Source organism: Argiope bruennichi, chromosome 1, assembly GCF_947563725.1.
Source record: "Argiope bruennichi chromosome 1, qqArgBrue1.1, whole genome shotgun sequence".
NCBI lineage: Eukaryota > Metazoa > Arthropoda > Arachnida > Araneae > Araneidae > Argiope > Argiope bruennichi.
In genome coordinates this window covers 56947651-56975604 of record NC_079151.1, presented here as the reverse complement: position 1 = coordinate 56975604, position 27954 = coordinate 56947651, and the positions used below count along the sequence as shown (strand labels likewise).

The 27954-nt window shown below is 26.1% G+C and overlaps 1 protein-coding gene across 3 annotated transcripts; it reads left to right on the top strand.

The window, feature by feature from the left end:
* Positions 1-8: 8 nt before the first annotated feature.
* Positions 9-27614, top strand: LOC129963937 (uncharacterized). 3 transcript variants are annotated; one of them, XM_056078557.1, is made up of 9 exons: positions 9-144; positions 1494-1687; positions 2667-2803; positions 3636-3763; positions 12021-12139; positions 14600-15913; positions 21995-22091; positions 22959-23007; positions 27447-27614. In XM_056078557.1, exons 2-8 carry the CDS (start codon positions 1561-1563, stop codon positions 22975-22977), a joined length of 1941 nt encoding a protein of 646 aa, XP_055934532.1. In that variant the 5' UTR covers positions 9-144; positions 1494-1560; the 3' UTR covers positions 22978-23007; positions 27447-27614. The 3 variants fall into 3 exon arrangements, with proteins under 3 accessions (XP_055934532.1, XP_055934541.1, XP_055934522.1); XM_056078566.1 differs by lacking the exon at positions 21995-22091; XM_056078547.1 differs by lacking the exons at positions 21995-22091; positions 22959-23007; positions 27447-27614 and adding an exon at positions 17929-18884.
* Positions 27615-27954: the final 340 nt, after the last annotated feature.

Here is a 27954-nt window from a genome sequence, read left to right as displayed (position 1 = left end):
TTGGTTGTTATTTTCGTATGTTGCGAAGTTTGTACGATGTAGAAGAAATTTTACTATTTTGTCAGAAGAAAATATTTCCTATTAGTTAGACAAAAGCGTTTATTGTCTATTTGAAGATCATAAATTATAATTTTCTAGGAAAAAGTATGGCCTTATTTGTTTTTTAGAAAGTCACAATCCTTTTCAATAATACGTTGTTATATTATAAGATATATGCAAATAAGTAAATATTTATTCTTTAATAAAAATTTTCGATGCTGTCTAAATAATTAATAATAGAAATCTCTATTTATATAGAGAATCAAATACTCTAAAAAGAAAAGAGTATACGAAATTCCTTACTTTAAATAATAAACATACTGTACAAGAAAATTTTGAAACATGCAAGAAAGTTGTCCAAAATGTATAATTTCTTTATATATCATTACCATATTAAGTTAAAAGCATTAATTAAACATATACACATGTATTCGAAAGAGATCTTTGGACAGAACGATGACCTTCAATATAAGTCAATTTTACATCTATTGTTCATGATTTTTAACTTTATCGACAGTTGCATCAAGCTTTTGTATTTTTCTTATTTATAATGACATGATAATATTCCTTTAAAGATATTTTTATCTTATGTTGCATCATATAATAAACATTGGGGATACTTACTTTACTGTGGATGGTCGCCAAGTAGTAAACAAAGAGTCTAAATATAAGTTTTATGGATGTTGTTATAATTTTACTTTAAATTAGAAATATTAATTCATATAATCTAGTTTTTTTTCTTTTTTGAAATCACTCAATTAGTTTTTCAATAAGATAAGTTGATATTTTATTGAATTCCTTTTCTCACATTAAATAATTAGGTTCACATTTTTTTTTTTTTTTTTTAATTCTATTATGTATTCCTCAATATTTTCAATTTATCATTTTCATTCTGTACTCCAAACAAATTATCATAACAGTTTATAATGTAATCAAATATTGATTGTTTTCCAAACAATTTATTTTAGAATGAAAATATATTGTCTTTTAATTTATCTACTCATTGCTTTGCTCCTATTTTGTTCCAATTAAAATTCTACCAACAGCTTCAATTTTCTTGTAACAAATATCAAAGATTATTTAATTAATCTGAAGAAAACACAGTTGCTGGATTTCATTTGGTCAAATCAAATGAGAGATATAAATTTTTAGATACTTTTAATAATTGATTTATTGTCATTTATTATTTTTAATTGGTTATTTTTATTAACAATGCACATTGATTTATAAAATTTCACATCAGTGGTTAATATTTTATTAAATATAATAAATAAAATTTTATACAATTTAAAGATTTCAGAATTTTAAGCATATTTAATTATTAATTTTGAATAGATGGATGTTTATTTTATTTTGTTAGCTTCATATTTTATTAATAACTTCATGTTGGGTGTTTTAGTTATATTATTTTGATAATTTTAGAAAAATGATTTTTTTTTTTTTTTTTTTTACAGAAAAGATTGGTTTTCTATTCAGAATATTTTGTGACTATACTGCCAATTTTCACTCACAGAGTTGAATATGGAGTTTTCTTTATTTCCTAAAGAAAAAGTTAATAGATGCCGAAAAAAAGTAATTCCTTGGCATGTTCAACAACGATATATGGAAAGTTTCAGTCAGCTTTCATTAAATCAAACTATTGCAACAGGTAAAATTTTATTTTAAAATTGATTAATTTTAATATTAACTGCTATTCATTTTATGATGATTATTTTGCTTTTTCAGTATTACTTCATTGTCTTGAATACAGCTTAATTATTTTCATTTTATTTTTATTACTCCTTGTGCTTCATATCTACAAGAGATAATATATTTGAAATAGATTAATCATCTTTCAAACTGTTATTTGCAGAATTTCATTCTTCAGTCAAACTTCCTGTATTCCATTTATCAGTATGTTTTTTTTTTTTTAATAATATGCTTAACTTTTTTAAAAAAACATTCATTTCTAAAATATTTTGATCGTTTTAAAAATATAATAATGATGCATAACCAATTCCTTTAATCCTTTAATAAGCTTTTATAAAAAGTGCTTTCTGTGCATAATCAGCTTGGTTTTATAAGATAAACTTTTTTTTACTTTCCTTTAAACTTTTTAATTTAGGAATCAGTATTATAATGATAATTGTCGTTGCATTTTTCTAGAAGAATTCCTTCAGGAATTATGATAATAATAATTTTCCAATTATTATTCCTAATTAATTATAATTTCAATAAATGTCAATCCATTTATTTATAACTGAATGGAATTAGTTGGATACGTCTGTTTGGGGGCAAGCTGGACTAATTGGTTAATTAATAATTGAACTAATTGGTTAGAAATTGGACACAAAGTACCATTCTTTAAAAGATATCTAAATACACCCTTAAATAAAAGATCTGCCAAGATAATTTTGATTATAATTTTCAATGGGGAAATATTTTATTCCTTTCCAAATTTACTTTAATACTCGCATTAATGTTACAGGCACATATTACTGTTTACATGTTAATTTCTAGCAGTAAAAAAATTATGTAGTTTAATAATTGTAAGAATATAAAGGAATTTTTTTAATTTGTCATTTTTTACCTTTTTCTATATTTATACAATTATCTTTGTTTAATAAATAAATTTGCATTCATTTCAGCTTTTTACAAAAAAAAGATAAAATCTTTGCAACGAAACAACAAACATCTTGCTTTAGCTCTTCAGCGAAGCCGATATCTTGCAACTGATAAAGAGAATTTATTGATAGAAAATGGAAAAGTTTTAGATATTATAAATGTAAGTTTATTCGCACTATAAATAAATTTGTTTTGTAATTAGTGCTTTTTTTTTACAATTATTATTGTAACTACCGTAAATAAACATTTATGCTTTAAAGATATTCAGACAGATGATGCATTAATTAATAATAAATTTAAAAAAAATAGTTTAATAACTGTTATGTCATTCTGTAAAAATGAAAACAATACTCAAAAAAAATAATTTTCTGCTTAATTTCTAATTACTTATCATTATTAGTTTTTAATTTTGAAGACTCTACAGGAAATGTGATTACCAAATGATTTTACAGCCACAGAATTATGTTATAACCCCTAGAATTAACTATCAATTAAATTCATTATTTAAGAATATTTTTAATAAAGTTATTAATTCTATTTTAACATAAAATTCTTTTCCAAAATCTCTTACTTGCCACCAATCTTGAGCTAATAAACTTTTTGCTGTTAGCTTTCTTTACTGAATCATTTCTTTCTTAAATTTATCAATGAGAATATCTGAGTTGCTTTACATAACTTAATTTCTCAACATTGCCTTAAAACAAAACTGAAAAGGGTAGAGTAATTTTTAACTTATTCAAAATAGTTTTTATTGCATCAGAATGAAACCTGAATTAATGTTTTAAAAATTCCTTGTTTTTTATGTGGAAAATTCCAAATAATATCAAATCAATTTTTGTTTGATTCCTTAATTTATTTAGAAGCATTCTGTTTGGATCTTTTTGAATATTATCATTTGTTTTGGAATTCTTGTTTAAATTTTCCAATTGTAATAAATTTTTAATTTGTTAAAAGGTATTATGATTTAATATTATATTTCTTTTACTTGATAGTTTTCAAGACTTAAATTAACGGATATGGCTATTAGTATGAAGCAAGCCACAGAATGTTTAGACGAAACTCTTTTATTATTAAATTCATCAATAGCAGACAACTTATCTAAACATCCTCCAAACAATCTGTAAGTATAATTTCTCATTATCATCTTAGGAGTAATTAATAATTACAATAATATATATTATGTATTTTTAATTAAATATTTTATTTATTATATAATGATATAAGCTTTTGTAGTTGACAATTTCTAATATTGAGTAACATCATGGTTCTTCACTGTGGAATCAAAAATTATGTTCTTATTTTCTCAAGTCCACTAGTCCAGTGATTTCATTTATAATATAATTGATACAACAAGTGATCTTTTTAAAAAATTAATTAAGCACCAAATATTAGCATCTTTTGATAAATTAAAAATTGAAAAAAAATTAGTGTGTATGTAAAATATGATTTGGAAAAATAGAAGTAGAAATTATTTAACAATATTTATTTATTTATTTTCGTAATTTCAAAGAAATAATTGCAATTTAGGTTTTGCCAAAGGTCATGTGGAGAATATTGTAGCAAATTGAATAGATGGAAACAGAAAAAAGATAATGTGAAAATGGATTTGGAATCTCTAATTTTTGAAAAGAATTTGTTGACTCAGAGCTCTGATTTCATGGAAAAAATAATGGTCTATGCTTCTCAGAAATTACAATGAATGCAGAGTGGTCAGAAAATTATCAGAGCATAAATTAATTAGAAATATATATATTAAGCAATTTCTTGGCCAAAGCAAAAGGACACTTTTGAAAATTTTAAAACTTTACTTTAATCCATCTCAGAGGGCATAATTTATGTACAAGCAAGAAGTGATGAGATACGTCATTCCATGACACAGGAGAAGAGCAAAAGAGACCAAAGTATTTTTACTTAGTGATTTTATACAATATGATTCTGATAGGGATTTCTTCGATGTATGGCAATTATGGAAAGAGAATTTAGGTATCTTTAAAAGAATGTTGCAACGCATTAAGGATTTTAATTCCTTCACTCTGAGCGTGAGAATTTGCTGATTAAAGCATTTTACAGAGCTCATGTAGGATTAATTAAATAAAATAGATGAAATTGGATCAGGAAATAAAGGGACCATTTTAGAATGAAGTTAATATGGGTTAAATTAAGATAAAAATTAGGAGATTAATTAAGATTTAAATTAGTTAAGAGGTAACATTACAATTTTCCCCTCACTACAAGACGTGGAAGTGCGTTGGAGCCCTTCGACTCATAACCATACTTTACAATAATGCAAATAGTTATAAAATTTATCAAGAGCATCTATTATTGCTGAATATTGCAACTCAGTTATACAATAATTTTTTCGTATGGCCGTAAAGTTCTTGAATGATAAGCTACAGGATGTAATTAACCAGAATAGTCAAGCTGTTTAAGAACAGCTGCAATGACTATCTCATATACATCATAGAAAACATGAAGAGGTAAATTAGGGTTATATAGCTATAACACTGGTTTAGTTCTCAATTTATTTTTTAATACTTCAAAAGCTTTTTGACAGTCTTCTGTTCATTGCCTTGGTGTATCTTTTTTTAAGAAGATTATTGGAGGTTTCTCTAATTTTGGCATAAGAATCAATTAACTTATTATAAAATTTACAGAAGCAAGAAAACTCTGAAATTGTTTACCATTTTTTAGAAGTTGTAATTTTTTTATATAAACTTTCAATATTATGATTATCAGGAGAAATGCATCCTTCTTTGACTTCATACCCTAAGAATTTAATTTTGTTTTGAGCAAATACACAATTAGAAAATTTTAACTTAATGTTTTCTTTTATACACATTTGGAAAATCTGTTTTAAATTATTATAGTGTGATCTAAAGAATTGAAGAAAACTGCTATGTCATCAAAATAGTGACATGCAATATTTGAATCTCTTAAATTGTTACTGTTTTTCTAAAATGGTGCCTTAGTTTCTCAATCCTAAGAGATAATTTGCTAGTTTGACTGACATTTTCTTTATCATTATGACAGTTTGCCTGGGAGCAGCATTAAGATGGATTGAAAATTAATTACAATTAAAGCTTTTAAATTTATTTCCTATAAAAGAATTCATATGTTATTATAGTTTTGGTGATAATTACTTCTAATTATATTAGTTTTCATAAATTCTTTTTAAATATGAAATACCTCAAGAAATCATTCCTTGAGGTAATTATGTATTCACATCCAAAAAGAATTTTTTTTTTTTTTTTTTAGTGCAAAGCATTGAGTAAAAGAAAATATTAATTTTAATCGGAGAATAATTTTATATATATGCTAGCTGACCTCGCAAACATTGTTCTATCTTATAAATTATTTCTTTTGAATATTTTGGTTGTTAATGAATGTATTGTAAATGTGTAGGGATAGGATCTATGACAGAAAGAGGAATTGGGCACTGTAGACGATGATCGCCAATAGAAACTAAAAAACACCAACCATTCATTTTCTCAATACAACGTATTTCATTAATGTAACGAACATATACATTGTTTGATCTCTTAAAAGTTAAACGTAAAGTGAAAAAAGTAATATATTTTTTGTATAAAAGTATAAAAATGAAATAAAGAAAATCAATATTCATTACGAAGAGCAATTGAGTGTACAATATTTTTTCTCAGTACGTCTATAGCCAACACAAATAAGCTCGATAGTTTGCCCACGCAAGAACATGGTGTGCCTAAATCTAAGCTGCAAACAGACATCGTTTGGCCGTGCAACTTATTGATTGTCACTGCGAATGCGAATCGAATAGGAAATTGAGCACGTTTGAATTCGATTGGCGCGTCTGTGAGAATCATTGGAATTTGTGGCAGCAAAACATTTTCGTCTCGGAATTTATCATTCAAAATGGTGGCTTCGATAACGTTTTTCATCAATTTTTTAATGACCAATTGCGTGTCATTGCATAGCTATGGTCGGTTCAAATTCTGAAGTAAAATAACCAGAGATCCAACTTTCAGTCGTAGAAGGTGTGGTGACATGCCTGGCAAATCCAGTGAGTTCAAAAACTCTGTTGGATAATTTACAGCTTCGTTAGCATCGCAAACTGTATCGATCGATTTGTATGATACCAAGTCGCCTGGCAACGACTGCTGTATCTTGAAGTTTAAATCATCAACGTCCACATTTTTTGCTGCCAAAATGGCTCTTTCAGCCAGCCACTCATGATTATGTATGCATCGGGAAATATGCGGTCAATGAGAGCATTTTGCGAATCAACGATAGTGCAGAAATTAGTGGGAAATTTTATGCATCCAGTATTTTTATAGACAGCAACTATTCCATTACCGATATCTAACAATTGGTCCGAGAATGTGTCAGCAGATGGATCTTGTAGCATTTGGACGCACATATTTATTTTTAGCTGGACTTTTTCAACATTAAGCCACAGTGGCGAGGATTTCAAGCAAGCGTTGATCTCTTCATCATACAGTGAACGTGGAAAATAACACCCTAATTACCTAGCGTTGTGAAATATACTTTACGACCTATTCTCATATCTACCAAATGCACATAAAAAATTTAATGAAAATCGATTGAGCCGTTTCGGAGCAGTTCAAACACAAACACTGTGACATGAGATTTTTATGTATTAGATAGATTAGCTGGACTTTTTCAACATTACGCCACAGTGGCGATGATTTCAATCAAGCGTTGATCTCATCATCGTACAGTGAACATGGATAATAACACCCTAATTACTGTCTGTCCACGACAAGAATACTGCTAGACATTCGTCTATGTTTACGGCGGGCGTTATAGAAACAGGTTACTGTAGGAAGAGTTCATTTCGCAGAGGAAGAAATTCATTCAAGTTTCTTACATTGGCACGTTTAGCGCCAAAGGGGCGATATTTGGTATTATTGCATTTAATTCTTGAAAACAAATTTAAAAAAATAATTCACTCAGCTGAAAATCATTTGCATACTCGGAATATTGAAAATATCCGGCACTCCTGTCATATGTATACAAAGAACAAAACAAATCAAATAGAAAAACTGAATAAATATTTGTATGTCTAACGACTACACAAGAAGAATAAAAAAATTAAGAAGTAAAATCATGCATGACAAAACATTAATCGTCTTCATTTCATTTGCTCTAAATTTATATAAGTTATTAATATCAAATTCTCCGCAGCAAACGCGAGGTAATCTAATTTAACATAATTAATCGTACTTATTTCATAAATTTTATAAAAGTGCTTTTATTTTGTTTTAAAGTAAAATGCTCATTGTTAAATAGGTTTGAAACCTTTCCAAATTTATATTTATTTTTCTGATGTATATACTATTTCCCGAAACACAAAATTAACGATTACCACACTATCAATTTTCAGATTTTTAAAAATCAAACTGTGATTTGTAACTTATTTTCAATATGCACAAGCTTTTTACAGCATAATTAATTTCGCAAAGTTTATATGTAAAAGTATTCTGAATTTGAAGATAATTCAAGTGTTCATTCATGCACGTGCCAGATGTCCCAGATTTAAAGGAACCCAACTAAATAAGCCCAATATCGCTTTACATTATTCTACGAAAAACGCGGTAAAAGTTTGTTTTTGTATTCCAGATTACCATTTATTCATTTCCCCCGGCTTGAAAAAGAAATACAATTATTTCAAAGAAAAAATTTTCTCACGAGCTGTCAATTCAAATAAGAGTGATAAATGAGCTTTTCCTTTCAATGTATCCTCGAAGCAATAAAGGATCCAAATTCCTGCATGCATTTTATCATTTCGGGGTTGAAAATTCTTCGCTCCTAATGTTCTTCACATTTCTATTCAAAGCCTATCAATACCGTTTGAGAATACATATCTGCTACCGTTTTACTATCACAATCAGTGCACCTGAGTAGAAAGGCACCTGAGTACTTTAATCCTTCTAACTCACATTAACGTGCATACAATTTTTAGATTCTTGGAATCCTAGTTAAGAAGGAAAGCTATTGAAACTACAGAGAGGCGAGACAACAAGTCTCAATAAATGACTATTTTTCTTTATTTTATTGAAAAAAAAGTAATGCGCTACCTATAATATAATATTTTTTCATACCATTATATAGTTGAATAATATTTAGCGATAAAAATTTAATAGAATTACTTCTTAATAATTGCATATGCTCATTCAATTCCAGAAAAGAAATTAAATCGTTTTAATCTCTAAATATTTTCATATAGCATAATAGAATCACTATTTTGAATTTCAAAGTAATTCTTTTTTTTTTTAAACTATAAATACAATTTCTCATAATTATTATTTAACACTAAGAGCAAAAGGTTAAAACAACGGGGTTTTTTTTCCCCTCCTCATTTTTTTTTATCTTGACAATGATTGTGATAGTAGATAACTAAATTAATTATACCTGTAGATTTAAGGAAATTACTCAATAATTTCGATGAAAATAAAATACTGAATTGTGAAATATACTTGTTTAAAAAATAATGGAATTCAAAGTTCCCTGCAAGAACTTTTTTTTAATAAATTTTCAATACACTTTTCAAATAAAAAATTCAAAATGAATGATCAATTAATTTTACTTATACAAACAGCTGAGTATAATTTGCTTTAAAAGTTTGAACTGTGCATTTTTTTTATAAATATAATCTGAAATGGATTTCTATATTTTCCAGTTCCATATATCGATCAATTCAAAAGGCGATCTTATTTATGCTAAAAAGTTAAATTCTAATTTACGATAATTATTTTATTAAATTTCAGTTTATAACATTAAATAAAAGTTTTTGATCCAGAAAAAGCTATAAAAGTATATATATAATGATATTTTAAACTCTAATTTCAATTTAATTAATTTCCAAGGTTTTATCTTAATTTAGCCCATAGTAACTTCATGCTAAAATATTCTATTATTTCCTGATAAATATTAGAATCTATTGTTTCTTTCTTCGTTTCACTTTCTACAATTTAAAGTATTATCATAACAATTATAAAAATAAATTAATCAGCAATTAACTAACTAAATTTCATTCTTTAAATTTAGTAAAATCTGCAAAATAAATAAATAAAACAGACCTTAAAAAATAAGGACAATCAAAACTATGTTAAACTGAAACTTTTGATTATTAACACAAACATGAATGGTAGAAATCAAGAACACATTAATGAAAAAAATAGAAAATAATAACAATGTATCAGAAACAAAATGTATTAGACTAAATACAATTCCATTCTGCTATAATCTATAATTGAATAATCGAAAAGAAATAAAAAGGCAATTTTAAAACTCACTTTTTATTTATAAAATATATTAATTATGATTAAAAGAATGCAAAACTATATTATTTTAAAATGACAAAACTAGCAGAGATCGAGTGACAGTTGTGTAGTTTCTTAAAAAAATTCTGAATCACTGTCACATGATTCCGTTTCTTTTGAATCGGAATCCGATTCAGTACTTCCAATTTGAACTACCAGTTCGTCTACTACTTCCTCTAAAATTCCATCTTTTTCCCAATAAGAATTTTCAAGTTTTTCCACATGACGGCAATGAGCCTCCCATTCCTTGGAAGACACTCCGCCCAAAGCATCGCACAACAGATTCTGTAAGTTTTCTAAACTTAAGTCTCCTGTTATATTTCTCTCTTTGATGAGTCTTTTGACTGAAGACCAAACGTATTCAATCGCATTTAAATCGCAATGGTAGGGGGGAAGTCGCAAGACATAATGCCCATTTTCTTTTATTATGCTGTCAATTTTATATATGATTTCTTTAGGGCGATTCCTATCAATTAGCGAATACAGTTCCGCTTTCCTCATTTTCATATCGCATTCTATTCCGTTATTAATCAGCCAATCGGTCATTTCTTTCTTCGTACTGTATTTGGTAGGTGTCGGATTTGCAACTTTTGTGTGATATGGAGCATTGTCCATGCACACGACACTTTTTGGGCGCAAATTTGGAATGAGTTTTTCCAACACCCATTTCTTAAAATTTTTATAATTCATTTGGCCAAGATAATCACCAGTTTTAGTTGACGCTTTGTAAATTAATTGAGCGCCAGGAATAAATCCCGTGGACGAGCCAGCATGCACAATGATCAATCGATTTTTGGAATTTACATTTATTTCGGCTCCTGAAATTGTATCACTTTGCCAGCATTTTCTAAATGTTAGATTACTGTCCACCCACGTTTCATCAATGAAAACTATCTGGCATTTACTTTTTCTGTACTGCCTCATTTTTCGCAAGTAGTTGTTTCTCCAAAACACAATATCAGGTCTTTCGATGAGAAATTTTCTTTTATTCGCGCATTTCTTCCAGCGAAAATTCATTGAATGCAAAACTTTCCTCAATGATTCCTTATTCCAATGAAAATTCAACTTCTCTCTCAATACGGGAAGTAATTTTCTTAAAGAAGGCACTTTCTTTTGCTGGACGTAAAAATCTTGAACTGTTTGACGAATAACACATTTGTCGAAGTCGTCAATTTCACAATTTCGGTCAATAGGCCTTTTACGGTGCTTTCCAGGAGTACTCAAAACTTCCGTTTTGTCCAGTGTCGAAACTTCATTTTTAATTTTCCTAATAGTGCCTTCCGACACTCCAGTCGCCTGAGCAGCTCTTTTCATGGCTTGTGGAAGAGGAACCTTCAAAGATTTTGCTGCAGCTTCTTCGGAGCAGAACTCTGCAACATTATGCACAATTTTACGTGCTTGTGATTTTAAAGTCTCTCCTTTCTTAAATCGAAAAGGCATTTTAAAGGATGTCAAAATTTACGAGACAAAAAAAAATATTAAATAATAAAATGCAGTTAATATTAACCAAAGAAAAGATTAATAAAATATAAAAGAAATAAGTTAAGCGAATATAAAGATACGTGCAACTGCGATTAAAGCAAGAAGACGAATGAGCAATAGATTTTCTGTTATCGCTTCACATTGACGCCAAGAAAAAGAATACGCCCCCAGACTTCTTTCCGATTCCACCCATTGAAAATGGATCATCCCTACCGCAACCTGTTTCTATAGCGCCCGCTGTAAACATAGACGAATGTCTAGCAGTATTCTTGTTGTGGACAGACAGTACCTAGTGTTGTGAAATATACTTTACGACTTATTCTCATACCTACCAAATACACATAAAAAATTTCATGAAAATCGGTCTAGCCTTTTCGGAGCAGTTCGAACACAAACACTGTGACATGAGATTTTTATATATTAGATTCATAAAATGTATATATATAATTATATTGTAAGTATTTTATTGTAATTATATTGTAAATCTATAATTTATTTGTAATGGACATATTGATGCATGATTATTGTAAATCATTTCTTTTTCTACTTTTTTTATTAAATTTTTTTTTTCTTTAGAAATTACAGAAATGATTTTAAGAGCAAACTTCAAGAATTAAGTCAAAATTCACCAATAGAAGAAATGTCAGAATATTCTGACAGCTCAAGCTCAGATGTTAAAACTTGTGGTCAGAAAGGTAATTAATTAATTGCTTGTTCTGAAGCTTTATTTTTCATATGTAAAATATCTTTCACAGAATAAATAAATAAAAACATTCTTACATTTAATCTTTATATAAACACATACATACTGAAGACTTTACACTTGATTTAACAGTTTTTCGTATTTGTGTTGAATGAATAACAAGTATTCTTAAAAATTAGAATTTTTAAATCTGTTCATTTTCATTTCAATAATTATTCTTTTTATTTTGCTATCCATAAAATTCATTGTAACTATATGTGTGGGTATGTGCACACATATATTTATATATGTTCTAGGTTTCCAAAATTACTGAGCAGAATTCAGCCAAATTTTGTACACTTAATATTTGACTTAAGACAAAGGATATTGTCAACTTTTCCAATTACAAAATTCATAATTTAGTCAATTAAAAGAAATTAACTGAAATGTTACCTTTTTTTCATAGTAACTTCTAGTAGAATTATTCCAGATTAAATATTTTTAAAACATCTTCAAATTCAAAATTTTTTCATTTCAATAATAACAGTTTTGTTCCTGCCCAATATTTTTTCAATTGTTATTAATTTAAAAATATATATATGCATTAAAATTAATGTTGACTTTGAATTTCTTTACCACTGTTTTTAATTTCTCTTTTATCTGGTTTTCATTTGTTAGGGATTTAACAATGCCTAAAAGCAGGTATAAGTCAGTTGCTCAAAGTTAAGAAAAGTGAAGTCTTTCTGATATATTCTTCATATATTCTACAACTGTAACAGCTATGAGAAATTAATCAATATATACATTTTTTCCACAGAATTATGAAGAAAATTATTCTGAAAAAAATTTATGTGGTCTTAAAATTTTATCTTTTTAATAATAGCAATTTCATTTTTGAGAGATTTTTTCTTTCAGTTATGTTTTTTTTTTATTTATTTATTTAATGCAGATGATTTTGAAATAAGGAGATTCATAGTTACTCCTTTCGTAGTCAATATTAAGACTTCAAATTATTTTACTACAATTTTTTTAATTATTATTATTATTATTATTTCTACACATATGTCTTGAAAAAGTTTTGTATACTATCAAATTTTATACAAAAATAGTTTCTGTTTTTAAAATATTATACATGAAAGGTTTTTAATCCCAAACAGTACCGGGCATATCAATTAGTTATATTTAGTTATATTTCCATAGCTTGCCATTTATTACGGATTTTCTGTGGAATCTAGTTTGTTGAAGATTCTCCGTTATTTTGTGAGGAAGCAGGGTAATATAGTTTTATTCTCTTAAAATTCATCAAACAAAATATAAGAATTCTTATAGGCATGCTGTTTACAAATATGATTAAAGAGCAGACAGATAAGTAGAAATGGCTTTTAAAGGTCTTGAATTCAGTGTTTAAAAATTATCATTAGAATTCACAAATTCTATATCACAGCTCACCAAATTTATATTGGATTAACTGAATATCCAGTAGTTTATCAGTTACCAGCCTACTTTGAGAGATTTTCAAAATACTGAAAAAGAACAAGATTGCTTGTGGCTCAAAATATGGCTTGATCGTATAATTTTTTTTAACCTAAAATTTTTAGATGGATAAAAAAAATAAGCACAGAATTTTTAGTCCGTTTATAAGACTTTAGTCAGATTGTTTTCTTTGAATATCACAGTTGCCTGATGACAAACCCCCACTTTGAGATAATAGAATTTAAGACCTAATTCTTCTCTCTTTAAATTCAAATTACATTCTTAAATCAAATTTGTGGAATTAATTTATTTAAAAGGACTTCTTAAAATCAGATGTAGGAGTAGGAACTTTGTATTGAATGAAACTGTAATAAACTTTTCGTTACTAATACTTTAAAGCCTTATTCGCTCATTATACTCGTCTGGTTACATGAAGTCTATTAGCATTAAATGTCCTTCGGCTGATGTTATATTGATGTTTGGGCAGTGAATGCCAGCTCAAGGTAATTCACATTATCTGACCAGTGTCCAAAATTAAGTGTTCTATTAATAAATAACCCATTGTAGCTTCAAAATAAGATAATAAGATTCTAGTCTTTTCAACCATTTAGTCCAAGATTATTGTAAAAAAAAAAAAAAAAAAAAAAAAAAGTGTGTCAAGCAGTTACTGTGATAATAAAATTGTACATAGTTAAGTAGACATAAATCAAGAGTTTTAGACTGAAATAACATTTGAAAGTAAATTATGTTACTGAAAGTTTTATTCTTTTTGATCATTTCAAATAAAATAATATAAAATTGCCATAATTTATTTCATGAAATATTTTTTGTAATGTAGTAAATTAAATATTTTGATGTAATGTTAGTCTTGCTGTTGAAATATTATTCTTTGCATAAAAATAAATAGTTGATACAACTTACTACTCGTAATAATAATTATTTTTTTAATGTTCAGTATAAAATAAACAACTGATATATTTATTGAAAAATGTCTTTACAGGGAAAATATCTCGTGTAGATGCCTGCTCTTCTTCTCCTAATAAAAGATGTAAATTATCAAGAAAGGCAAGGAATGTTAAAAGAAATAGTAGAGATGTGCCAAAATTTTCAAAAGAATCTTCATCAGCAGTACCTTATATTGATTCTAAGGATTCAGATTTGAAAAATTCTAAGAAGCGTAGCTCTGCACTTAATATTAAACCATCAAACCAAAAAAAATCCTTACCAAAAAGCTCTAACAGCGAAACTCCAAGCTCTTCTAAAGTGCCAACTGTGAATTCAGATCTTTTCTCTCAATATAAAAATAAGCAAGAATCGCTAGACCAAAAGCGTAAAGTTGTGAAAGTTATTCTTGCTGATATCGCAGAAGCATTTATTAATCGAGAAACAGAAAATTATCGTTCTCCTGAAACAAATGAACTTGCTTCCTCTGAGACTAGCACAGATTTTAAACATTTCCCTCAAAATTCTCCTGTAGATAATATTTTAATCGAAAAATGTTTTTCTACTGAAATTAATAGCAAGCAAAAAAGTTTAAATGTTTGTAGTCCACAGTTAGGTAATAATGCTGAAGTAACAAATCATTCACAGAAGGCATCAAATTCATCAGACTTTTCCAATAAAAATTTATCATCTCCTAGTGATATTTCAGAGAATAATGTGAATCATCCTGCACCATCATCAGAAAGAAACGAAGATTTCGTATGTGGCCGAACTGGTGCCATAGTGAAAATGCAACCAGTTGAAAAAAGCGGCAATGGAAGATGTATTAAAAGTATATACTCTCAGAAAGGCAAAAAATCATATAAACCTCAGAATACGAAAGCAATAAATAAAGTACAATTTTATTTTGATGAAGATGCTATAGAAAAAGTGGATGGACGAAAAGTTGCTTCAAAAGACAGAATACGGAAGTCTATAAATAAATCTAAAGTTAGAAAAACTGTTTCAAATGCAAAGAAAAATATTGCTTCCAAAAGTATACCTCTGAACTCAAGTCTTATATTGCCTGATAATATTAGCAAATTAGGTAAAAATTCTTTTCTGGTGACTGCTGAAGTTCATTCTCCCCCAAAAAATATTCATGCAAAAGAAATAAAAAGTAAAGTGCGTGCTGCTAAAAAAATGGATCCTTGTGTTATTTTGACTGACATTTTCAAATCCAATCAAGGTCTGCTTTCTGAAATGGTTGCTGATGGTTTGCATGAAAATGGATGCTTCCAAATGACTATTAAAAATTCGGCTGAAGCTCCATTAGGTAATCTTAGTACAAATGATTTGAATACTACTTATATGGACTTTGAAAACAGAGCAGGTATTTGAACTTATTTTCATATTTTGAATTTTTTTTTCTTTCTTGTTCATATTTGATTATTATGAAGTATACTTCATCCATCTAGGTCAATGAATTTAGTGAATTATGCCTTTTGAATACATACAATCATAACTCCAAAAATTGTCTTTTCAGACTCTGGAAGGTATAAAATTGCAATTAAAAACATCTTAAAGTTAAACTTTTTGTACAATTGCATTTTTTTATGTGCATGAAAAAAAATGTACATATTTATTGTAACCTGCTTATACTTTATTTATGGAGTAGTCACATTTCACTTCTAAAGCTAAATCTTATACTTTCCATTGGTTCTATTTTGTTTGGTCTAAGTCACTATATATCCCTAACTTCTGAAAAATTCAACTATCATTAGGTTTCTCTTAAAAAAATATAAAAAATTTTCTTCTTTGGTATATTTTTGAGAATATGTGAAGAATTCAAAAGTAATCTTTATTTCTTGATATTTTGTTATTATTATGAAAATCTTTTAATATATATAACTATTAAAAAAGTTTTTAAAATATCTTTTTTTTTAAATTTTACTTCCCAATTATTGTGATCTTTTTTTAATTAATTAATTTTTTTTACATAATATAAAAGGAATTCACTGAAAAGTTTGCTTAAATTGCTGAATATTATCAGATTAAAGTTGAATGAGATAGCACAATTTTATAGATTTCTTTTATATATTTTAGTTTTTTTAAAAACCTTCATATAAGTGATGTAATTAATATTCCTTGATGAAGTATGCATAAGCTGAAATGGAAATGAGTCATCTTCTAATTACATATTGGTATATTGCTCTACAATGACCTGGGAACTAAGTTTATCATTACAAATTAAATTTATTGTAATATTGTATTCCATTGAAATTTTATATTTTATGAAGCATTGCTTCGAGGATGAATTTAAAGATCAGTTGTTGCCCTTACCCTTCTATCTAATTTTAAATTACAAGGTCTTTCCTCGTAGCACTTGTTTTATTTGAAATCAGCATGTTAAATTATTGAACCAAATTTAATTGTGTAATTTATTTTTGCTTCAAATCTTGCATATTTCTTTTGTTTCTTGAACTAGAATGGAGTAATACCAAATTATTTTTATTTTTAAGATACCTAATATTTTAACCTTCCATCTAAAAATGACTTTACTTTCAACTAGATATCATTATTTCATGTATTATTATGTTTGTTTTTTAGCACATTCAATAAAGCTACTACAAAGAGCATACTTTTAAAATTAATCCTTGTAATATCCCAGTGTAATATCCTTGATCAATATTAAAAATTATTCAGTTATCAAATTGTATCAGTAAAATAATAAATTCTTTACTCCCAGAGTGTTCCTGCGCCTCCAAATCTGCATTTTTTTTAAGCACAGATTCAGCAAGGGAAAAAGCTTGTTTTGTTTTTTTTAATCTCAAGAAGCCTGCTATCATTGACCACTATTCATATTGAATTTATTTTTGTAGATTTTTTTTCTTTTCTTTCTCTAGAATGTATATGTACAGTCACAAGAAAACTACTCTTCAATTTAACCCACATAAATATTTGTTGCAATATTAAGACTTCTGCTGTAGCTTATTGATTCTTGCAATTATTCAGTATTCTAGACCCTCATTCACATCATAACTTTTTGAATCTCCTGACTAGTCTGTTCATCAGTTGTAGCAGTTCGTTTGATCTTGTGAATGCTGAATATTTGAAGCTCTGCCTATAACTAAATAACTGGCATCAGTACTAGTTTCAATTCGAAATCATTGCTTTCATTTGGATGCTATAAATGATGAATCTTATCATTTTAATTTTTATAACAAAAAACGATAACATAAGGAAATATTAAAATATAGATCTTAATTTATAAAACTATGGCATCTCATAAAGTAATATCTATATATTAGCATTAAGTAAATTAAGCAATCAATTTTCAGATTTTTCAATGATTATTTTCTTTGAAAACTATATTTAGAGAATAATGGAATTAAAAACTTTTTACAGTGGTTCAAGATGAATTATTTCAAGACAACTCAGTTAGAAAAAAAGTATTTTGCCAAGAGAGAGCTGAAGAAAGCAAAAATATTTGCAAAAATCAGCCAATTGGTTTGAAAGATGTTATAAATTGCAAAAAAGCATTTAACAAATCCTGTAAAGTATATTCTAATGAGAAGAACAGAATAAATTTTAAATCATATATTTTGCTGGACAAAGGTGAAAATTTTTAATTATTTTTAAGGCAAAAGTATGTTTAAATATGTAGTCTATCCAAAAAGGAACCAAACTTGTAAAATAAATGCATATTATCTCCTTCAAAATACTGTTCTATCTATTTATATATTGCTCTCTTTCTCTCTTCTCTCTCAAGAGAAAAGCACTATCCATGGTTCACAATGAATTTTGTTCTCTTTTTTCTGCTATTCCATTTCATTGACTTTTGAGAGTAAAGTTTGAGTTTTAGAACCAAATCAAGTTCACAAGGATCAAACCTGGAGAGTTAGGACATGTTATTTATAGCATGATTAGCAGTTCTTACTAGCTGTGACAGGATTGATGTTTTATTCCTTAGTCAAGAATTAGGGCACAGATTTTACTGCAGATTGTCACTCAAAATTATCCAAAATGATTGTTTTTGATTACTAGATCTTTAAAAACCAAAATTTACTTAAACTCATTGCTTCTTCATTTTTGAAAAATAAATAATCATCAAATAGACAAAGTACTGCTTCAGTTAAACACAAAATAGTGACAAAATGATGTATTATTCTTTAAAGAAGTACAAGATAACAATACACAGCATCATTACAGCAGATTAGTGTGGATGACATGTTAGTGTTCTAATTTAAGTGCTTAATGTATTAATGCTCAAAGTTTGGTTTCTTTTAGAATTCGCTATATATATTTAAGTTGTTGATAACGAATTAAGCACTTAATGAAACATAAAAGATATTTTTAAATATAAGCTAAAAATGCTACTGTAGCTCTGACTTTATATTATTAATTTTTTTATGTAAATGTTTTATAGTTGCATTACTAATGTGTAATTATTTTTAATGTATAAATAGAATCTAAGAAATAATAGCAATAATTATTTTACAAGTGAATGCTAAAGTTCAATTTAAATCTATAGTTAATAAAAGTCAAAATCTATGAACTTTAAATAATTTTATTAGATTTTGCTGAAAAGTATATATTTCACATATAAAGAGCAAATAAAGTGATTCTGCAGAGGGTTTTATCCTGATTGAGCATATTTTAAAAAATGGTTATATTTTATAGATGTTAGAAATATAATGTATTGTATAGTGGGCTTAATTGAATATAATATATACCAAAGAAAGATATAAAAAATTCAGATTAGTTCAATAATTTATTAAACAAAAATATTGGCTTACTAATAATGCATTGATGAAATATTACATTGTATTAAATAAGAAAAGGCAATATTTCTAAATTTTGTAGATAATAGTTTGATTTGAAATAGTTTTGACTAAAGAAATATATCATGATCATGATAATCATAAAATAACTCATATTCTATATATTGCCAAATGTTTGCTCGCTTAAAAATTAATGCAGAGATTGTAAAATACATAAGAGAACAGTTGATAATAAAATTTTATCAAAACAATCTGTGTTTTATATAATACCATGGAGAATTATGAAGAACTTTCTGAAGTTGAGCAACGTCTCAGATCACAATAGCTGCTGTCAATCATGAACTTATGATATTACATATGTAATTTTATAAAATATAATTTCCAACTAATTCTTTTGGTTATGTATATTGATGTGTTTCCTTCTTCATACGAAACTTTTCTGAGTTTTCTGTAATGATAATAATCCTATTTCTGCTCTTTATCTTGGATAGGATCTATTGCTTTTCATCCATCATATCTGATAACCATTTCTTTTCACCTGTAAGTTTTTTACAGTTGAAATATTTTTCTTCTAGATGTTCATGAGCAATCAAAGGTGGCATTTTTATATCAGACATATGTAATATATTCAATAATGATGTACCCTGTGTTACAATACCCTATCCATCTTGTCTGTGATTGAACATTTGCTTCTATATCACTCAATTTTATACTCATCTTCATTCTTCCAAAACTTCTCAGTCAGAACAATTGTTGAACAGTCATATGAGGTCAGCAACATCGAAATAACTCATAGAAATAAAGTAAGAATCTGGAGAAAACCTGAAGTACAAATATAATGCTTATTATGATATTGCAGCTGGGAGCCTTAGATCTCAAGAAAAGCAACCAAAAGTTCCTACTAATGCAGTTTTCTTTTTTTTTTTAAAAACATGGCTATTTGCTTTTGTACATTCATTTTAATGTTGCTTTATCTTTTAAAATTGACAGGCTTAAATTATTAGTATTTTGGTTGTAGGTTTCCTTTTTATCTTGGTGTTTATTATGAAGAATATTTACTTTGGTAGAATGTTACAAGAATTGGTTTTTTTAAAAATATGGAACAGGCTATTTTACATAAAAAGAGCTGTTCCCTCTTTTCTTTTTCAGTTATGTAATGTTTTCTTATATCCAATACCTGCAACCCTTGTTTTTGTTTGTTTCAGATGGCTGAGTATATATTGTATTTAATAAAAGCTAATTGATAAATAATAATCTGAGTAAAATTTTTTGAATTATTATTTGTTCCACTTCATTGACTTTTTTATTTTGAGTATCTCTGCAGGTGAATATTCAATGCATCCACAATATTCATAGCCCAATAATTAATTTCTAAGCTGTTAAAGATTGTCACGTATTTATAATTGGAAAAAAAAAAAAAAAAAATGCTTAAAATGATGTAAAGAAATTTTTTTCTAAGTCAATAAATGTAGTACTGGAAAATTGTAAATTCCAAATTATTATTCTGTGGTCTTACTATTGGTAAAATATTCTTAATATGCTAACATTTTGATTGAAAAATTCTCCGCATCTTAAATTGAATGTGTTATGAATCTCTAAATATCATTATTTCATATAGTTTCAGCAATCATCTTGAGAAAGATCGCCCTGTCATTGGGCATTCATTCAGGCAATATGTTCTCCATGCAACTATTAATAGGCATAAAACAAAGAAATTCAAGCTTTATAACTTGATCAGTTTTACAGAAGAGATAAGCTTTAAAAAAAATTAAAATGATAGTTTATCTAGAATACTTCACTAAATGATATAGTAGGGCTACAAAACTGTATAATAATTTAGATTTTATAATTTTTCCAGCAGTAAATTTAAAGCAAAACAATATTTAAAAAAAATTGCATAATTTTCCAATTGAAAATATATGTCTATTGGATTGAACAATAGTGCTTGTAATTTAGCCCCTTTAGGCTAATTACCAGCACTGAGTTTCCAAATCGTAAGGTTTGTGATTTATTCTGTTAAATTATATTGAAAATACTGTGTACCTATTGCTAGCTACAATGAATGAGCTTCCAAACCATATTGCCAATTCTTAAATCAAGATAATGAATGATATGCTTCAACATCTCTGTAAAGAATTGAACTACCATAGAAGGTTTTTTGAAGTTGCGTAATGGAAAGAAAATAGATAGATATTTCCCAAGTATTAAAAATAATTATTGAAATGTCTCTATTTATTATAAGGTGTGATTTATTACCATGGATATAAAATTTTTGAAATTTTCATGGATATAAAATTTCTGAATTGAAACCCAATCATTATTTTGTAATTATTCTGTATATTTGATATTTCAGTTGCAACTTATTCAGAAATAGTAAATTTAATAATAATATATAAAAGGTTTTGCTTACTTACAAAATAAAAATAAAATATTGATAAGTGTTATGCTATTTGAATATTTTTATTTATATTTTACATCCAATGCAAAATGTCCCTGTATTGAAACTTTTTTGTCTCCCAAATATGGAAGGGAAAGCATCTTTAAAAATGTTTTTATTCGATTTTTCTATAAATTGTACAAATTAAAATCATTTTTATTGATATGTAATTCCTTGTTTTGCTCATTAATTTCGCAACTCAAATATTTTATTATAAATAAAGCTGTAATTGCTAATTTAGTCTACATTACAGAAAATAGGTGTTTACCTGAGGATAAAGAAATTATAGAGAAAAGAGAGCAAAGACGGCGATCTAAAATTGTATCCTACAAGGAACCATCTTTGCATGTGTAGGTTTAATTCTTTTTTCCAGAAATTCAATTTCACCATTACGTGTGTTGACTTTACTTTGTAAATATACAACTGATTACATATTGTTTTAAAAAGAAAGGTCAGAATAATATATTGTTGTGAAATATTTAAAAGTATTTAGAAGAAATGATAATTTAATTTTTTAACTTTTAAAGTTTACTGCTGTTGTCTTTTACTTTAATTTTAAAATATTTTTTTTAATTCTTGTCGATTTTTCGTTAATATATCTCTCACTAAATTTATTATGAAAGAATATCATTTACAATATAAAAAAGGATTCATCTTTTTTGCTAATGCACTTACAAAATTGATTTCTATATCCTCTTAGTAAAAATTGAAATCCACCACTTTTGTTAGTAGATCTATCAGAAGAATGTACTGTTATATTTTATCTCATTGTCTTTGATAAAAATACTGAGAAATATTCACTTTATTTTTTTAACATTGCAAGCGATATATTGGTATAATTTTGTAAATTATTTAAAGTTCAGAATTCAAATTTGCATATGATACTGTGAATTAGTCTAATACATCAACATAATTTTTCAGTAAGATACGCATTATCATTAATTAATGCATTTTTTATGTTCAATTAATTAAAATGGCTTTTTAATTGATTTAATTTTTTCTTTTTTTTTTTTTTAATTTATAGTATAATTTTGAAAAACTTTGCATGTTGTAAAGTGAGAAAAATTATTTTTATTTATTAATCTAGAAATTATTTTTGTTTCTTCATTGGTTCTAGTGTTTTATTTTTTAATTTTTATTAAGGATTTATCAGCATATTTGTGGGAAAAGGCTTGTTTCCATTATTAATTTTAAGATATTTTATTGTTATTTTTCAGAAAATTGAGGCGAATCTGAATTTCCAAAACAAATGTGATTAAAGGAAAGGTAAAATTTTAAAATTATTTATTTATTTATTTATGTCTGTATATATATATATATATATATATATATATATATATATATATATATATATATATATATATATTTAAAAAAAAAATCTGAATTGCATTGTTCATAAAATTTCTAAACATCAAAAAAAATTTATTTGTTAGAAAAAAAACTATTAACTTTAAATTGTTTTACTTCTACAGTTTTTCTTATAAGACAAGTAAATTTGACAGTATAAGGGCTACTTCATTGAATTATAATATATTTGTGTTTTTAAACATTTTGAGGTTATTTACATTCTGTTAAACTTTATGAATCACAAAAGACAGATTTTTTTGACTTATGGAATCTTTTTGATGCCTTGCTCTCAAAACAAACAATTGCTAACTGATTTACAAGCTTTTTTTTTTCCTTCACATTATAGAATAATCTGTGCATTATTCTTTATAAAGAAAACCAATTTAAACAGAAATAGAGTACATTTAAAAATGCAAAAGGTGTGTAAATTTATTATAAATACATATTTAAATTACTTCAGCACTTTTATACAGTTATTTTGACATGAAAAATGCTTGAAATATTTCAATAATTGAAATTAATATATAATTCAAAATAAAAATATTTACTTTGTTTCATTATGAAAATTGGATTATGTATATTGAATTACTGAATTAAATTTTAATAAATCTTGAGCTATAATGGAAATAATTTTAAATTATGCATGCAGTAAATATTTTTCTTAAATTTTTTTAATCGGCAGTTGCAAACAGTTTTCTTTTTTAACTCAGTATGATAGGTTATTGAATATTTTACATATATTTCATATTGGACAATTGCAAGCTCCGTATCATATTTTTGATATTTTCATTAATGCCATTCTTGATTTTCCCTCCAATTAGTCTTTTAAATCTAAAGTTTACAATTTTTTTACATTAATGGACACATTAAGTCTAATATATAAAATCGATCAAAATTGAAAGAAAAATACAATACAAAATTAAAATATTTACATAAGATAATTATAAAAATTAAACCTTAGATATTGCCATCTAACCAAAAACTGTCTTTTGCTTTTTAAAATGTATTTTGATTATAGTTAAAAGTTGTTGTTTTTTTCCACAATAATTGTAAAGTATTGAGAAAAAATAATAATTTTATGGTAAGTAAATAATCTAAGGTTAAAAATTTCTGTTTTCTATTCAAGTAAAAACAACAAATCAGTTATTTTATTTAATTTAATTACCATCGGAAAAAGAGTATGAGCTAAAAGATTTATGCCTAAAAATTATCTTTATTCATTAATATCAATAAACAATAAAAACATTAATGGGAAGAAAGACTTTCTTAAATTTATACTAAAAATTAAAAAGTTTATATTTTACGCATAAAATAAGAAATTTCTTCGATAATCATAATAAAAGTGCATATAAAAATTGTGCCATTTGATTGCTGAAATTTTTTTCAATTTATTTATTTTTACTGAAAATACTTCCACCTGGTTTGTGTATAGCTTTTCTTTGCTTCACTTTAATAAAAACACTCATCAGAGGAATCATAACCTACAGAAAAAAATCTGTGTAAAATATATCTTATAAACTTATTTTTAAAAAGTTAATTTACTATAGCACTGAAAGTGATAATGTCCCAAATGTAAAGTTCTCAGACACAGAATAAAGTAATTTTTCCTGAAATGCATGAACAAATTTTTATTCATGGTACTCAAATAAAAAAATGGAAGAAATAAAATCCCCTTAAAATTAAATAATGTTTGAATAAAAAATAGATTTTTTTTATTTTATTACAGAGAATATGGGTATTTAAGACAATATTGTTTTCAAATGCATGATTAATAATTAAATATATTAAGTTTATAGCACTATTTGACTTGATAGAATGATACATTTGTAACTTTGACTGTACAGTCAAGTTAACTTGCCTTTGAATATATGTATTTTGTTTGAAAACCAATTAATATATGCTAAAGGATGCTTCTACATAGGTTCTTGTACAAAAGTATAATATTATTGGTAACAATTCCTTAAAACCCTTTTAGATTGTTAGATTAATTTTTATATCATAAAGAATAAAAAATATATATGCCTAGAACTAATCTGGATTTAATTGCATTTTTTCAACGAAACTTTGTAATAATTATAAAAGTTTTGTATATTTGTATGTGATAAATAACTTATACAGAAAATACATCATCAAACTATTTCTTTTGTCTTTGGATATATTATTTTAATACTGATTCAAGTGTTCTTTTGTTTCTTATAACTTGAAAATTGGTTTTCTTCCAGGTGCATGCTTAAGATAATACAATTTAAAATCCTCAATCAACATGATTTTTAAAAACAATCAAAATATATTGAACATTTCGACAGCCTTGATATTTTCTAACACAATTGTGCTAGATTGTTGTGATCTATATTGTCTTTTATACCCAATTCATTGTAGAAATTAGAGATCTTTATATTAGGATTATTAGGCAATAGATATTGTATTAAAAGTCCAAAATTCAAAAAACCTTTGCACAGTTATTAAATTTGTATTATTAAAAAGATAATTTTTTAAATTTTAAAACTGTGTAAAATTTATTTTTGTGCAATAATATCCTGGGAATTTATTGTGGAAAACACATTTTTTTGGTAAACTATTTAAGCTGGCTGATTATTTTTTTTTTTAAGTTTGCCTCACATTTAAAGTAAATTGTGTATTTACATTTATTGTTTCTTAAAATTAACACTTGGTCCATTTAGTCTTTTAAAAATGCCTTTGAATACTGCAGGGAAGAATGAAAAAATATGATTTTGTAATGTAAATATGATTGGAAATGTAACACAGCTTAAAATTGAAAACTATGGTAATATTATCAAAAGAATAAACCATATATGAAATTTTCTCTTAAAAATTGATTGGAATATTAAATAATAAGATAACTAAATAATTATTTTACATAAAAAAATAAGGTAGCCCATTTTTGCTCAGATGTCATTAAATTTTGCTGCTTGCCACAATTTTTCAATTTATAGCAATTGACAGATATTGTGAAGTACTGCTGTTGGGCTAAAAAATGTTTCTTTTTGAAGGGTGAAGATTACTTTTAATTTTTTGTAATAAATACATCTTAATCATAAATGGAAGGTAATTGCATATGAAAAGTCATTAAAATCCTATTCCACATATTCATCTTGCATTTGCCCATAAGCTAAATCTTTTGATTTAAGCATATATTTGGTTGGAACTTGGTTTCTTCATATTCATATTAAATGTTTAACAAGTAATACTTAATCATATAGTGAGGAAATAGTCTTATCATTTAAAATAGTATATGTTCAGTGGAAGAGAGAGAAAGTTCAGTTTACTTTTCCATTCCTTTAGATTAAGAAATAGCATATAAATTAATATTTTATGATTCCTCAATAGATTTTTTTAAAAATCCCAAATAAAGTACCTATTTGTTATTAAATTAAAAGAAGCAAATTATCAAAGGATTAAGCAATGATTCCATTTACTTCCACATTAGGCATATACAAATATATTGCTTTCTGTTAAAAAGTTATAATAAAACTAAGTAATCTGATAAGATAGGGTCCCTTTTGGGTAAGATATAAATAAATGAAAAAAATTAGGAATTAAATAGCTCAATAGTAAATTTTGAATTACTTTTGAAAAACTTTAGATTATTTTAAGGCATGGCATTTTTCTTGAGTTTATTCAAGTTATTTTAAAGTTCTAACTAAAGTTCATATATTATGAGCCCTATTAAAAGTAATATTAAGATTTTCTGTCTTGTGAATAAATTTAATTTGAAAAAATTTCTTCACTATATATATGCCATCAGATATCCAGAAAACAAATTGGCAGATTAAATTTAAAATGAATTAGAGATAAATAGTCAGAAACGTCTTATGAAATAAATATAATTCTCTAAACAAAGATAAATATAATATTGAATATAAATTAAAATATATTCTAAAATAAACCTGAAAAACCCATCATTAAACAAATGTAATTCAAAAAGGAAAGATATGTAATTGATAAATGCCATTAGTTCTTCATGTTAGATATCAGAATAACAGTTTTTTAAGAGCCTATAATATTTACATTCCAGTTGTTCATTGTGTATTTAATAGTTGTTGTCCTACACATACGTAGAAACACTCTTGGTTAGGCAATTATATATCCTTTTATAAATTTTAATTATGCAATTTTTTTTAATATTTAATTAGAGCATCTGATGAAGTTAATGTTAGTGAACTAGAAAATCTAAGGGGTTATAGTGAATATGTTTCTAGAATTTCTTTAATTAATAACAAATTCATCTTTTACAACTAATTGCTAGTAAAATGCAAATGACAATTTTTTTTTTTTTTATCTTCTTTTATATTTGTTACAATTACATATTTCACTCAGTTTTCTCTCTCTATTTTTAGGTGTTTATGGGACATTATAATCTTAACAAGCAGTTTTTATGTATTCATATCTTGGGTTTTAATTTTTATTTTATTGGCATATGTATAAATATTTTCATCTTGTAAATTTAACATGATGTCAAATTGTGTATGCTGTTTCTGCTGAAATAAATGTTTTTACCAGAAAAATCTTGAACTTACTAAATTGTGTTTATATCTGAATAGTTATAGAACAAAGAGAGGTATCAAAAATAGTATTTTTTATGGCCTAAAACAATAATGCATCCACTAATTTCATGAAGGGAAAAAAAAAAAAAAAAAAAAAAAGACAACACTAATGAAATCTAATTGTAATTGAAAGAAAATTATTTTACTAGAAAGAAAATACTATTTTTATAATTAAATAATTCAGGTTTAAAATCTAGTTCCATGTGCAAACTCCACAATTGTAAATGTAATAATAATAAGAAATTAATCAATAAAAAATATATATGTGCAAATGTAGTAGGAAATAAAAAGTTTGGAGTTT

Bases quoted from the DNA above. Each gene is read 5' to 3' on its own strand.
- LOC129963937 (XM_056078547.1), top strand. From the start codon at position 1,561: ATGGAGTTTTCTTTATTTCCTAAAGAAAAAGTTAATAGATGCCGAAAA. The intron at 12,140-14,599 runs GTAATTAATTAA...ATGTCTTTACAG, and splicing joins TAAAACTTGTGGTCAGAAAG to GGAAAATATCTCGTGTAGAT. The intron at 15,914-17,928 runs GTATTTGAACTT...AACTTTTTACAG, and splicing joins GGACTTTGAAAACAGAGCAG to TGGTTCAAGATGAATTATTT.